We start from the raw sequence: 13,493 nt of genomic DNA, 5'->3' as shown, positions 1-13,493 counted from the left end.
ATGTTAACATACTTGACCAAAACGCTCAGTCCCGGACTTCAATAATAGAAATTATAGAACCGTAACTTTAAAATTAAACCTAGACTTCCATCGATGTACAGCATGTCATTGATTTTGCAACTGTACTCACATGAAGGTTTCGTTTTGACCCAGTTGGCGAGCCATATATTTTTTATGGGATCGCTACTACTCTGTCATAATGAGTTTCATAAAAAAATGTCTTCATAAGGTATCCATGTTTACATTTACTTGAGCACATGTACATATATTCACCTGATATGTTCGACCAAGAGACAAACAAGTTATGAGTCTTATGTAAACAATACAAAACCTAATACCCAAATAGCCAACACTTAGAAGAAAATTGTGCACCTGTTGAGACACACGCCCAAGAACATTATCGGGTTGAGAATACACACCCTTCATCTCATTGAACACCACACCTGCCCAAAAAGGAAAGCAATGGCATTTAGCATCCAATGGGTCCACATTTGTCAAACCAAACATCAAACACTGTCTATACTAACGCCATAGCAAATTATTGAGAATATACTTTAAACTACAACTAGCTACTAACAAGCCTTATACAATACCGAACATACCTTTGAGGGTGACCTCTTCTGAGGGGTCATTGAGTTCATAGTGCCAACCCTCTTGCTGAAAGATTTGCGAATCGCTTACGCATTTCGGAAAGAAAACAGCATCCAAGTAGACATCAACCAGATTGTAAAAGTCCTGCTCCAAAAGCATGCCTCATGAGAGTCCTGCACTGTTTGAATCAACCTGTTCTACAATGGAACCAATCCTCCATAAGTAAATACCTTTGTATTCGTTGATGCAACTGGATAGCATGTTCGGTCAGGGTAAGTCATAGCATTCAAAAACGTGTGAAGACTACCCTTCAGTAGTTCAACAAATGGCTCCTTGAGGGGATACTTCCTAGAGCCACATAGAACACTATGCTCCAAAATGTGAGGAATTCCAGTTGAATCTTTCCTGCAATAGAAAAACAGAGAGCAAAGCTGAGAGAGTGGTGTCACTGGCCCTGCAAACACTTTACTAGTATTTTGAATCCTTATCTGCACAAACACCAAAAATAATGCAGATATATCCTGTTTATTCTAAAAAACTAGTTCATGCACAACATGGATCCACGAAAGTAAAAGCAAAACAAGCTACAATGATCAGATCAACTTCATACCCGCTTGAGAGCTTTGGAATTCCAGCAACCCACTGCTTCTATGCTTTTCTAAGGTTTACTGTGGGCTTACATAAGCTGCACCTGGTGTATTTCTGAAGTTTGCTCTAGATATATGCATTAGGCTCAATCCAAACACCAATCAATGCCTGGATTGTCAACCAGACATGATGCATGTGGCCAATGAATTTGGCCTGCAGGCTAGATAGGTCCAGTCAAAAGCCTCAATTTTTGAGCTCTTATGACAGGGTGGAGAGAAGGCCAACAAGAGCGAGAACACATACACAAGGATAAACTGTAAAAAGTACAAGGTGAGGGATGAAGCTTACGGTGGTGTACGAAAAACGATACCGAAAACTTTGTTCTCGTCTTCATTTGTAACTGACATCACTTCTGCTCCAGTTTTCTTGTGTTTGTATAATACTGCAGTAGATTTATATTCATCTAAAAGTTGCTCTTGAACTTTTTCAAAACCAAGTTGTTTGACAAGTTCAGGGCTCGCTTCTGCAATACATGAAGGAAAAAATTGAATGCCTACAGAATGGAGATTCTAGCAAACCATTTGCTATAACAATAAGTGCCTTTGTGTGAGCATGCAAGTCTTTAACAAGAAATAATGACAGCAGAAGACTGAAAAAGAACAAACACAAGCATTGTGATAACCTACAATTAATCTCTATACTGATCTGAATCTGAGGTATTCATGCATTTTCAGCGTTATGTAGAATGAGACAGGGTGCAAAATTCACACTCTTGGCATAGATAGAGAAGGTGAATACATGTCAAATGTATTCAAGGACTTCTTGCATAAAAAGGGGATTAAGCATCAATGTACGGTGCCATACACCCCTCAACAAAATGGTGTGGCCGAAGATCTTTGATGGAAATAGCTGGATGCATGGTCAAAGGTCAAGGTTCGCCACACAAATTTTGGCTTGAGGCAATCTTTGTGCAGCACATGTGCTTAACAAGTGCCCTACAAAAGCCTTGAATTCAATCACACCGTATGAAGCTTGGTACAATAAGAAGCCAAGAGTGGACTGTTTGCGTGTGTTTGGATGTTTGGCATATGCACATGTACCTCAAGAGAAGAGATCAAAGACAGATGATAAAGCTATGAAGTGTATCTTTTTGGGCTATAGTACCGAGAGTAAGGGATACAGGTTATATGACCTTGCAACTCACAAGGTGCTTACTAGTAGAGATTTTATCTTTGCTGAAAATTCAGGTCAGCCACTCTCTACTACACATAAAGAAAGTGTTGGAAGCCCAGAGGATATGTATCATCATCATGTCACTTATCCACGTGCTGAAAATTCTGGACAGCAGAATATAGGACGGCATATGCCTCAGAATGATGTGCAACATCAGCCCATTGAGCAGCCCGAAATGCCTACAAGTGTTGAAGAAGCCATACAAGAAGCGAGGGCAGCCATACAAGTGGCTAATTCAGTCCCTAGATGGCTGATTCGTACCCTTGAAGATAGCAAACTTTCATCTCCTTTCGAAAGCAGGACAAGGGCAAGAAAAAGAGGTGAATCAAGCAGACATGAGAGTGACTATGCTTGCATGGGTAGTTTGTATGATTCAGAGGAGCCAGCTTCTTATGAGCAGGCTCAAAGCAATGAACATTGGGAAAAGGCCATGCACGATGAATATAGTTCCATGATCAAGAATGGTACATGGGAACTTGTTGACTTACCTCCTGGTAAAAATGTTATCGGTACTAAATGGGTATACCAAGTCAAACGGAAGCTAGATAGATCTATTGGCAGATTCAAAGCAAGGCTAGTTGCTAAAGGATATTCTCAAAGAAGGGAATAGACTATGAAGAGACTTTTGCCCCTACATCAAAGATGACTACAATCAGGATAGTCACTGCATTGGCAGCACATCAGGGATGGAGTTTGCATCAATCGGATATCAAGATGGCATTCTTGAATGGTTATCTTTTGGAAGAGGTCTATCTGCGTTAGCCTCTTGGCTTTGTGGTTACAGGCCATGAACACAAAGTATGCCTTTTGAAGAAGGCACTTCATGGACTTAAGTAGGCACCAAGAGCATGGTATGCAAAGATACATGCACATTTGACCAGCCCTGGATTCCATAATCATCCAACTGAAAGGACTCTGCAAGTGCACATTGATCGTGCAGACATAGTGGCCATCATACTCGATGTTGATGACATAATCTTGACAGGGAGTAATCAGCAGAAAATTTCAGATTTTAAAGCTGAATTACATAGAGCTTTTGAAGTATCAGATCTTGGCCAGTTGCACTTCAGTATTCAGTTTATGCAGAGAGATGGTGGCATTATAATGTCTCAATCTAAGTATGGAAAAGGGCTTTTGAGTGGTGTGGCATGGAAGATTGCAAACCTATCTCTACTCCAGTTGAGACAAGTATGAGGCTTAGTAGCCATAATGTAGGAGAGCCTTTTGATGCTACTATTTACAACCATGCTCTTGGATGCCTCCTATACTTATGCAATACACAACCAAATATTTCTTATGGTGTATATCCCTGTTGAGTAAGCTTATGCACAGCCCAAGGATAAAGCATTTGCAAGCTGTAAAGCGAGTGTTTCGATACCTCCAAGGCACTCAATCTTATGGGATGTTCTATGCCAGGGGGGATGTCACCAGCCTGGACATTTCCCAGTATGAATGGTGCTTGTTGCATAGTCACAGGAAACGGCCGTTTCAGTCCCTAGAAACGCGTTTCTCCGTTTCACGACCCCATCCATTTCCATGGCCGTTTCTCATTTCCCAAGTGATATTGTCATAGGAAACAACCGTTTCCACCCCTAAAAACTCGTTTCCCCGTTTCCATTCCTCGAACGTTTCCGTTCCCGTTTCTCGTTTCTCGTGACAATGGCTTGTTGGCTACACACTTCTCTCGTGAAAGTATTCTTTACTATGGCTGTGGTTGCATGCTACAGATAGGCAATGGATCTGCTACACTTGAAGCTCGCTTATGTATATTAGATCATATATACTCATTTTGGACTTACTCGGTTGTGGACAACTGCTTATAAGACGGAGGGGATGTCACCATTTGGTCCCGACTCCCTTCACCAACTTTGATTAGTGTTTTGGGGAAAGCCCACACACAGAACGGAACCAAGGTGAGAATGGGGATTTTCCACAAAAGAAGGGTTAAGCTCAAGGATAAAAGCATTGAGACCTGGGCACTTATTAGGAGCTTTTGTGGGCCTTGAGTATCATTAAAAACCTTTACGGGCTTTGGGAATCATAAAGAGCTTTATGGGCACCCTGCATGGATATGTGGGCCAGCGTGTGGGCCCACAAGGTCAGTAAAAGCAAGACGCCCATCCTTGAGGGATATTTTTATTAACAAGGACACTAAAAATGGTCAAGTTCTATCATTTATAGAGGCACTGGTTACAGAAAGCTTAAAAGTGGGATATTTTAAGCAAGCAAGGCCAATTTTGGCAAAAAGGAAAAAGCATGGACCATATTTATAGAGCTGGCCAACTCCATCTTAAGGGGCATGGGCTGAATCGTGAAAAAAGCATGAGGAAGGGGCTGTTTTTGGGGATGCGCATAGGCATACAGGCCGGCAGCAGTTGTTTCTCTCTCTCTCTCTCTCTCTGCTCTACACTGGCCATACAGGACCTGTTTTCTCTCCCTCTTCTCCCGCCTTTGAGCTAGTCGACAATTGTGTGCCACTGCCTTTTTCTGGTCACCTTTGAGCTGGCCAACAGCTGCTGGTTCTCACTCTCCTTCTCGTGACTGGCCGTACAGCAGCTACTTCTCTATCTCTATCTCTTGGTCAATTGGTTGCAGCAGAAGCTGTTTTTCTCTCTCTACTGGCTGTGTTCAAGGCAGGCCATACAGCTGAGAGTTCTCTCTATTTTCTGGCCACCTGTGAACAGGCGGTAAACTGGCTGCTCTCACTTCTTAGGAAGGGTTGTTCCCTTAGGTGGTCAGTACAAGCCTACAAACAGGCCGTACACTCGTTGTTCTCACTTCTTAGGAAGGGTTGTTCCCTTAGGTGGTTGGTACAAGCAAACTACAGAGTCTTTATTCTCTATCCTCGATACAAAGGGCTGTTTTGGGACAGTTTCGGAGTTTGCTTAAGGATGATTTGTGGCATTGATTTAGCCTAGCTTTCGTGAGGAGGGCTTTGCCAACGACTCTTGTATGCTATGAGGAAAGCTGCCCAGGATTTATGTGGAAAATCTGGTGCTGACTGCACCCTCACCTTGGATTCTTTGTAAAGCTTCTACATAATAAAGAAGTTCCTATGGGACCAGCCGTTCCAGCTCAGTGTGTTGTCTATTTATATTTTGTGGCTTCCTACTGTTATGCTCTATTTGCTATTGAAGTGTTTCTGTTCTGTTCCGGGTCCCCTATCAGTTATACAGGTATCTTGGCTTAGCAAAAAGCAACTTACTGTGGCTACTTCTACATGAGAAGTTGAGTACAGAGCAATCTTCACGGCCATATTTGAGAGCATATGGTTGAGGAGATTGGTTATCGACTTGTGTGCTGGCCAACAGGGTGATTGAGTTGACAATCTTGCAAAGAGTTGACCATGTGGCAAGGGGGGTTCACATGCATTGTTGGAGAGAAGGTGTTAGAATTGGGTTGCCACCAATGCATTGTGGTGGAATGCGTGTGGAGCCAAGAACTCGTGGAGTAAAGCCACATGCGGATCGGGGGCTTGGATGAAGCTCTATATATAGCATAGTGGGCATGGCTCTTAGATATCTTCCCCACCCGGGTTTTGTGTGGACATGAGGGAGGCAGCTAGAGATGGGGATTGTTGCTTTCTTGTGATCGCTCATTGTGGTCTAGTGGTAACCTATGGGGATTCGATCACTATGGTTGTGGCAAGGAATCCAGATTTCATGCACGGACCAAGCACAGAGAGGTTCATTATCATTACATATGAGAGAGGCTTCATGCAAGGGATATCAGTCTTATCTATTGTCCATCAAAGAACAACGTGGCAAATCTCTTCACCAAGGCGCTTCCTCCAGAGAAGTTCAAAGCTTTCTGTAAAGCTTTGGGCTTGATTCCATTTGGGGATTGATCTACTATGTACATGTATATTTTCCCAACATGAGTGATTTTCCACTGCCAACCTTTGAGAATATGCAATCAATTGTTGAGTTCTTTCTCTGTGTGTCTACAAGCTTTCCATCTTGCTCTTGTCTTCTTGCCTTGCACCAACAATATACAGGTGTGTGTGTGTGTGTGTGTGTGTGTAGAGAGATATAGATATAGATATAGATATAGATATATATATGTATGTGCGTGTGTGTGTGTGTGTGTGTGTGTGTGTGTGTGTCTTGCAGTGAGACACATTCCTTTGTACATTTAATAATAAACAAAACAGTGCTTTCACCAAAAAAAAATGTGCGTGCGTGCGTGCGTGCGTGTGTGCGTGTGTGTGCGTATGTATATATATACCTAGATGAATCCAAGAACATGCCCAAATTCACCTTTTAGGAACGTGCATGTTATATACTCATGGTAGTCAACCCACAAGACTATATAACTATCAACTCCATTATGCGTAGTATGGACTAGATACTACTATACATATGTATACGTATATGTGTGTGTATGTGTGTGTGTGTGTGTAGAATCTTGGAGATCTTTCCACGGCCCAACTGGAAGTGTTTTCTTAGTGTTTCTAGTTTTCCTGTAGTAGCTGTCCCATGTTGGGGCAGCTATGAATGTACATTACGCTTTTAATGAAACAGTGGTTTTCACCCCCCAAAAAAAAAATGTGTACATAAATATGTAAATATGTATACATACATATGTACATATATAATATATATTACATAACATACTTCCACTCTTCAAGCATTTACTCTTTAAAGGAAATTAGGGAAGCACTTACTCAAACTAGCTGTTGACTCCCAAGTTTAGTCCTCCTCCGCCCTATCCTTATACTAATAGTTGGTTCAGTTCATGCATGGCGAAAAGGAGCATTGGAATGCTCAATTCCCGAATATTCAAGTGAGAGAAGTAAAAGCAGAGTTGACCCTCGGGAAAATCTTATATTCAAGGATAAACTTGTTCATAAGTTGCCTTTCCTTGAAATCTATCACTCTTTCACGTTCATGTGGAAGATGACCTAGGTCAAGTCCTCAATCTCGACAAGTTCCTAAGGGGCTCTTAGCATCTCTTTTAGTCGAATGACATGAAAGATTGGATGAACTTTCTCACTCAGAGGCAACCATAGTCTATAAGCAACCTCACCAATCTTTTTCAAGATCCTATAAGGTCCACAATACCTAGGGGATTGTTAACATATATCATCTCCTGTTGGTGGCTATTCTAGTGTCTATAGGTGCCTTTCACATGCTCAGGCACTCCTCTATTTTTCCCTATTTTTCTAGGCCTCTTATGTGGGCAGCCCACCCTATTTATGGCACATTGGCATTTATGCCTATTTTTCAGGTCGTGTAGCATCTAGGAGGGAGTTGGCCAGCTCATATGGGGTGTATATATATGCTGCCTTTTCCCTCACTTCTCATCACCGCTTATTGGTCATTTTGGCGAGCACCTTCAGCCCTCTGCCTACGGAGTCCACTCCTCGCCTACGGGTTGGTTGTATCCATCTTTTCTTGAGGATTAGTGCATCAGCATTTAGTTGTTTTCTCTCATCTCTCTCTTGGAGCTTCAACGTTTTTGTCATTCGTCTACATCTTTCCGCTGCCCTCTGACATGGTATCAAAGCCTAGAGGCGTCTAGACGTGGAATCTGATTGGAGGCTGATTGGCACTGTTTTCTTGCCGCGTTTTCACCTGAACTTGGTGGCTGCCCACAGTGTTTCTGATTTCAAACCTGTTGTTTCTTCTCTGGAGGAGCAGATCTGCATTTTTTGCACTTTTTTCTCCTCCTATCCCGCCCACCCTCCCTACAAGTGCTGAGAGTAGCTCTTGAGCTGTTTTGGTGTCTGCATTTTTCAAAGGAGGTACATCATGGCACTCATTCAACCTCGGGCCGTTCAGATACCCACTCTTCCGACTTTTCCTTCAGATGCCAAGTTGGATGGCACAAACTATGACATCTGGAAAGTCGTGGTGGAAGCAATCTTGGAGACATACGATCTTTTGGAGTTCATCACTCGACCGGTCCTCCGGCCTAACCCGGACACCATAGAGGATGAGGATACGAGGGATGCCCTTACGCATGAAGCTACTCTATGGGATCGGCTTAATGCCTGTGCTTGGTCTTTCATCCTTCTAAACTCTCAACCCTCAGTCATCACTCACATCAATCGGGATACCCATGGCACATGCACATGTTGCTTGGAAGAGACTCTCTGACATCTACGACCGGAAACACCCATGAAGAGAGTTCACATGGAGCTTCAAATGTTGAAGCTTTCACCCACTGATTCTACTTCCATGTAGGATCACATCAATAAACTGGAGTCATTGCGACTTGAGATTTCTAGCTGTAGGAAGGAAAATTCCGCTAAGGATATGGCCATCTGGCTACTTACTCAGTTGCCCCCAAAATATTTCTATTCTTCACTTCTTACCTCCGGATGGACGGAAACCATTACCTGGGATGAGCTGGTGCCTATAGTCCTTGATCAGGAGAGCAGATTCAAGGATTCTTCTTCAAAGAAATGTAACCAGGCTTTCATTGGACGCAGAGGGGGGCAGCCTAACAAAGACAAAGGTGGGGCATCTCCCTCTAAGGACTCTAAGGATGCAAAGCCGAAGGGGTCTTCAGCTCCTAATTCTTCTAGCAAGTTTGTGGTTCCTGCTCCAAACAAAGGCACTTATGGCAACAATGCCGGAGTCTCATGCAGGACTTGGAAGGAAAGTCGAAGGACAAACGGGCAAGCTCATCCATCAAAGTTGTGGAGGAGTCCGCTTTCGTCACCCTGATTGATCTCGGGACCAATACTCCCCATCCAGTGGTGGAGTAAGATGTTCCTTCTTGTTCCAACTCTCCTCGTGTAACCTGCGGAAGCTTCGGAGAAGATCAGTAACTTCAATGCTCAAAAATTAGCACTCTTTTCGCGACGGAATTAACGCACAAACTGAATGAAGATGTGCAGAAAATAGAGAGAGAGAGAGGGAGAGATGGAGAGGACACAGTATTGGGTCCCAAATACCATCTGTAGGGCCCCCACCACGGATGGTGTATTTGCTTTATTAGAATGATGTAAATCTGAAAAGTAAATACAAAAATCTTGACCTTTCTTGGCCGAGAAAACTCTACCCTTGACCTGCAGTCCTTCACCCCTTTGCTTTAGCAACTCCTTGCCTTGTCTAGCCCTTGTTTGCCTTGGCTCTTGGTGAAAAATGAGATGAAACAATGGGATTGTGGGCTCCCTATTTATACTACTCCATAAAGGGCAGTCGGCCAGCTATAAATCCAAGCGGCCAGCAACAAATTGTCCCACGACTGTAAATTCAGCATTAAATGCTGAAAATAACACATAAAAACCTGCGCATCACTTCATGGCTGGCTGGGCATCATGCACCTGATTCTCTCGGGGGTGGGCACTGAATTTGCAAGTACATTGGGGCTGGGCAGCCTGTATGGGCTGCCCCATACTTGCCCTACACCCCTCCTAGGGCTGGATAACCAGTCGGCTACCCCTGGCCTGCCCTTAGGGCTGTCCTACAGCCCTCCATGGCCTACCCATGGCTGGTGGGTACAGCCAGGACCTTCCTGGCCCTCATGGGGGCGCTTTCACACCATCCCCATGCCCACCCCTAAGACTTGGAGTAGCCCTATGGGCTGGCCCCTTTTCCTATAATCAAACCCTAACTAGCTACTCAGTGATCTGGCATCCGGTACCATACCAGATGCACACAATCCCTGACATCATTCCAGAGGGAGACTCATAGCACGGACTGGCACTGTTTCATGTGCAGGACAGTGCACACCTGGCTGACCTTGCACTCCTGTGCAAGACAATGCACACCTGACCTCAGACGACTGAGATGGTCCTTGGCTGACTTGTCCCGGACTGGGCTCACATGGGACCAGTTCACCATCCCAAGTCCTGCACCTTCTGTACATATATGTCTACGTGGCATCCAAGTGCAAAATGCACGTGACATCCCCTTCTGCTTAACTTGACGGATGCTGCATAGCCTCCAAATAATCCATGAATAACGCCGGATAGTCTTCAAAAAACTCTTTGCCAAGCCATACCGCTTCATGGGTCCCTCGGTCCTGAAACTTAGTGAGGAACTATCTTAGTCTTCAGCCTGAGCCATGCTTGAAACGGTGCAGAAGGATCTGTTCTGGAACCATAACTTCTGCTTCATCAACAATATCTGGTTCCGCTTCGTCTTTGACTTCTGAAGAGATCGGACCTGCATATGGCTTTAACCAACTGACGTGAAACACATCGTGCATAGTCCAACTCAGAGGTAGCTTTAACTGCATAGACACCTCATTAATCTTCTTCCTGATGGGAAAAGGTCCGAAGCTCCTGAAAGACAACTTTGGGCATCGCTTACCCACCTATTTCAACCTTTGCTTCATAATCCGAAGATAAACCCAATCCCTTTCCGAAAACTTCATATCCCTTCGGTCTTTATTGGCCTGTCGAGTGTAGGCCTCTTGCGCTTTAGACAATCTGTCTTTTACGGACTCTAAATCCTTCCGGTAAGACTCCGTCGCTATGTTCGCCTCAGATACTGAAGACGAAGTCCTAGTCAACAACGACTGGAAAGGTCTTCCAAACGCTGCCTCATACGGAGTCCTGCCAATAGCTGAAGAAAAAGAATCATTCAAAACAGCTTAAACTAAAGGCAAATAAGATTCCCACTTACCTTGCTGATCGTGGACATAACACTTCAGCACATCAAAGGCCAACTGTGGTTGTATATCTCTGTCTAGCCGTCCGTCTGTGGGTGGAATGCACTGGAAAAATTCAATTTAGTACCAAAGTTATCAAACAATGCCCTCCAAAAATGACTAGTAAACTTGGCATCTTAGTCTGACACTATGGTCCTAGGAATCCCGCTAATCAGGTACCAATGCTGAATGAACAACTAGGCAACATCCTCGGCGGTTACATTGGCCCTGCAAGGAATAAGCATAACAAATTTGCTAAATCTATCAACGATAGTTAAGGACTGCGTATTACGCTTACTTGGACTGAGAGGCAAATTTGTGACAAAGTCCATTGAAATATCTTGGAAAGGACCCTGAGGAATTGGCAAGGGCTGTAACAACCCTATCTTCTTTCCACGAGGAGCTTTCACCTTCTGACAAATATCACAACGTTGTACATATGTAAACACATCTCGCCTCATCTTTGGCCAATAATATTGCCGTTCTAATTTCTCTAGAGTCAAATTCATGCCTCTATGACCACCAGTAATGGCGTCATGGGCATCATGGAGAAGAGCTGCCCTGAACGACTTCATGACACAGAGTCGGTCTTTGTAGAAAAGCCAACCATCGCGTATCAAAAAGTGGCATGGTCTTGTGACATCCAATGCCTGTTCCCACTGTGTACCGAATTCCTCGAAATCCGCGTACGTGTGCTTCATGTCATCTAGTCCTGTATCAACAAGATCGAGTCTAGTGGTTTGAATCGTAGTCACTTGTCCCTTCCTGCTCAAAGCATCGGCCACTGGATTGGCCTTTCCTGGAAGGTACTCAATCATACCACCGAATTGCTCGAATATCTGACTCTAGCAGTATTGTCAATCACTCCATTGTGCACTTGGCATTGTCTGAATCCAGTGTAATGCCTGATGGTCAGTGCGAACCTCAAAGTCATGGCCATACAGAAAATGTTTCCAATGTTTCAAGGCCTCTATAACTGCTAGGAGTTCACGATCATAGGCTGAGTAGTTTTTCTCTGCGGGCAGTAACTTACGAGACATGTAAGCTACTTGATGACCATTCTGTTGCAATACACCTCCAATTGCGATGTTACTCGCATCAGTGATCACCTGAAATGGCTCGTCCCACGAGGCAAGTGCTAAACAAGGCGTTTCTGATAAAGCCACCTTGAGGTTCTTGAATGCCTCCGACTCTCGTGAAGTCATTCGAATCTTTTGCCTTGTTGTCTTCACACCCTTTAGCAGATCGGTGAGATCCGCCGAGAGATCAGAAAACTTGTCTATGTGGGTGGAGTATGCCTGGCATATACCCACAAAGGATCTGATGTCATAGGCTGTCTGAGGTATTTCCCAATTGATAATCTCGGCCACCTTAGCCAGATCAAGTCGAATGCTTCGGCACTTAATTATGTATCCCAAGTAATGCACCTGGAACAGATAAAACTCCGACTTCTTTTCATTGACGTAGAGCTCGTTGCTTTCAAGCAACTTAAGGACTTTCTCCACATCAATGTCATGCTCCTCAACCGTAGCTAAAAATACCAGTATGTCGTCTAGAAATATGAACACACACTTTCCACTCAAATCCCGGAAAACACGCATCATTATGCGGTTAAATGTAGCTGGGGCGTTCGTCAAGCCAAATGGCATGACCACAAATTCATAGTGGGCCCGTTCTGTACAGAAGGCTGTCTTGGGGATGTCCCCCTCCACAATCCGCACCTAGTGGTACCCACTCTTTAAATCAAGTTTCGAGAACACCTTTGCTTTATTCAGCCTCTCGAGAATATAATCAATTTGAGGCATCAGGAATCTACTCTTGATAGTCAGCTTATTGAGTGCACGATAATCGACACACAAACGGGAAGACCCATCTTTCTTCTTGACAAATAAGATCGGTGCTGCAAATGGTGACACGCTGGGGCAGATGAAGCCAGATTGCAACAATTCTTGGAGTTGGCGATCCAACTCCGATTCCATTGCCTTGGAAAGGCGATACGGAAACTTGCTCGGGGAATCCGAGCCTGGGAGGAGGTCAATCTTGTGGTCCTCCGGTCTGGACGGGGGGAGCTGGGGAGGTAGGCTGTCCCCAAGAAAAATCTTCTGGAACTTTTCATGCAGAGCCGAGTACTCCTCGGAAGCACTGGCCACCGTCTAGGCTGTCTGGATGTATATCATCGCACACTGTGCGCCTTTCCTAACTGCTCGCTTAGCCTGCAAGTGGCTTATGAGCGGAAAGTTCGGAATTCCTGGCTCACACTTAATGGTCACTGGGGCGTTTGACACATTTCGATTGATCTGGAACGTGTGCTTGTCCCACTTGACATAAGGAAGAAACTTGTGAAACCACTGAATGCCCAAAATTATGTCTGCTCCTACAAGAGGGGCAACCATAAAATCACGCACAAATTCTATGCCCTGAATAACTTAGTGCCTAGAGCTTCATACTTAAGGCTCGTTGTCATGCCTATGCTA

The 13,493-nt window shown here is 44.2% G+C and overlaps 1 protein-coding gene across 4 annotated transcripts in view; it reads right to left on the bottom strand.

Moving 5' to 3' along the window:
- The window catches only part of LOC147641259 (presequence protease 1, chloroplastic/mitochondrial-like), a 60,259-nt gene that overhangs the window by 40,160 nt on the left and 6,606 nt on the right, over window positions 1-13,493 (bottom strand). For all 4 annotated transcript variants that reach the window (XR_015269132.1, XM_086819795.1, XM_086819804.1 and 1 more), the window contains exons 3-6: window positions 1,528-1,702; window positions 822-996; window positions 603-735; window positions 373-443 (exon numbers count right to left, since the gene is read on the bottom strand). Coding sequence is in view for 3 of the 4 variants with exons in the window: in XM_086819795.1 (XP_086675921.1) it covers window positions 373-443; window positions 603-735; window positions 822-996; window positions 1,528-1,702 (554 nt within the window). In the remaining variant the exon portion in view is untranslated. The remainder of the gene's footprint in view (window positions 1-372; window positions 444-602; window positions 736-821; window positions 997-1,527; window positions 1,703-13,493) is intronic.

Source organism: Cibotium barometz, chromosome 2 (genome assembly GCF_041138505.1).
Source record: "Cibotium barometz isolate CiBa-2024 chromosome 2, ASM4113850v1, whole genome shotgun sequence".
NCBI classification, from domain to species: domain Eukaryota; kingdom Viridiplantae; phylum Streptophyta; class Polypodiopsida; order Cyatheales; family Cibotiaceae; genus Cibotium; species Cibotium barometz.
The sequence above is the reverse complement of the archived record's forward strand: the minus strand, read 5'-3'. Positions and strand labels throughout refer to the sequence as shown.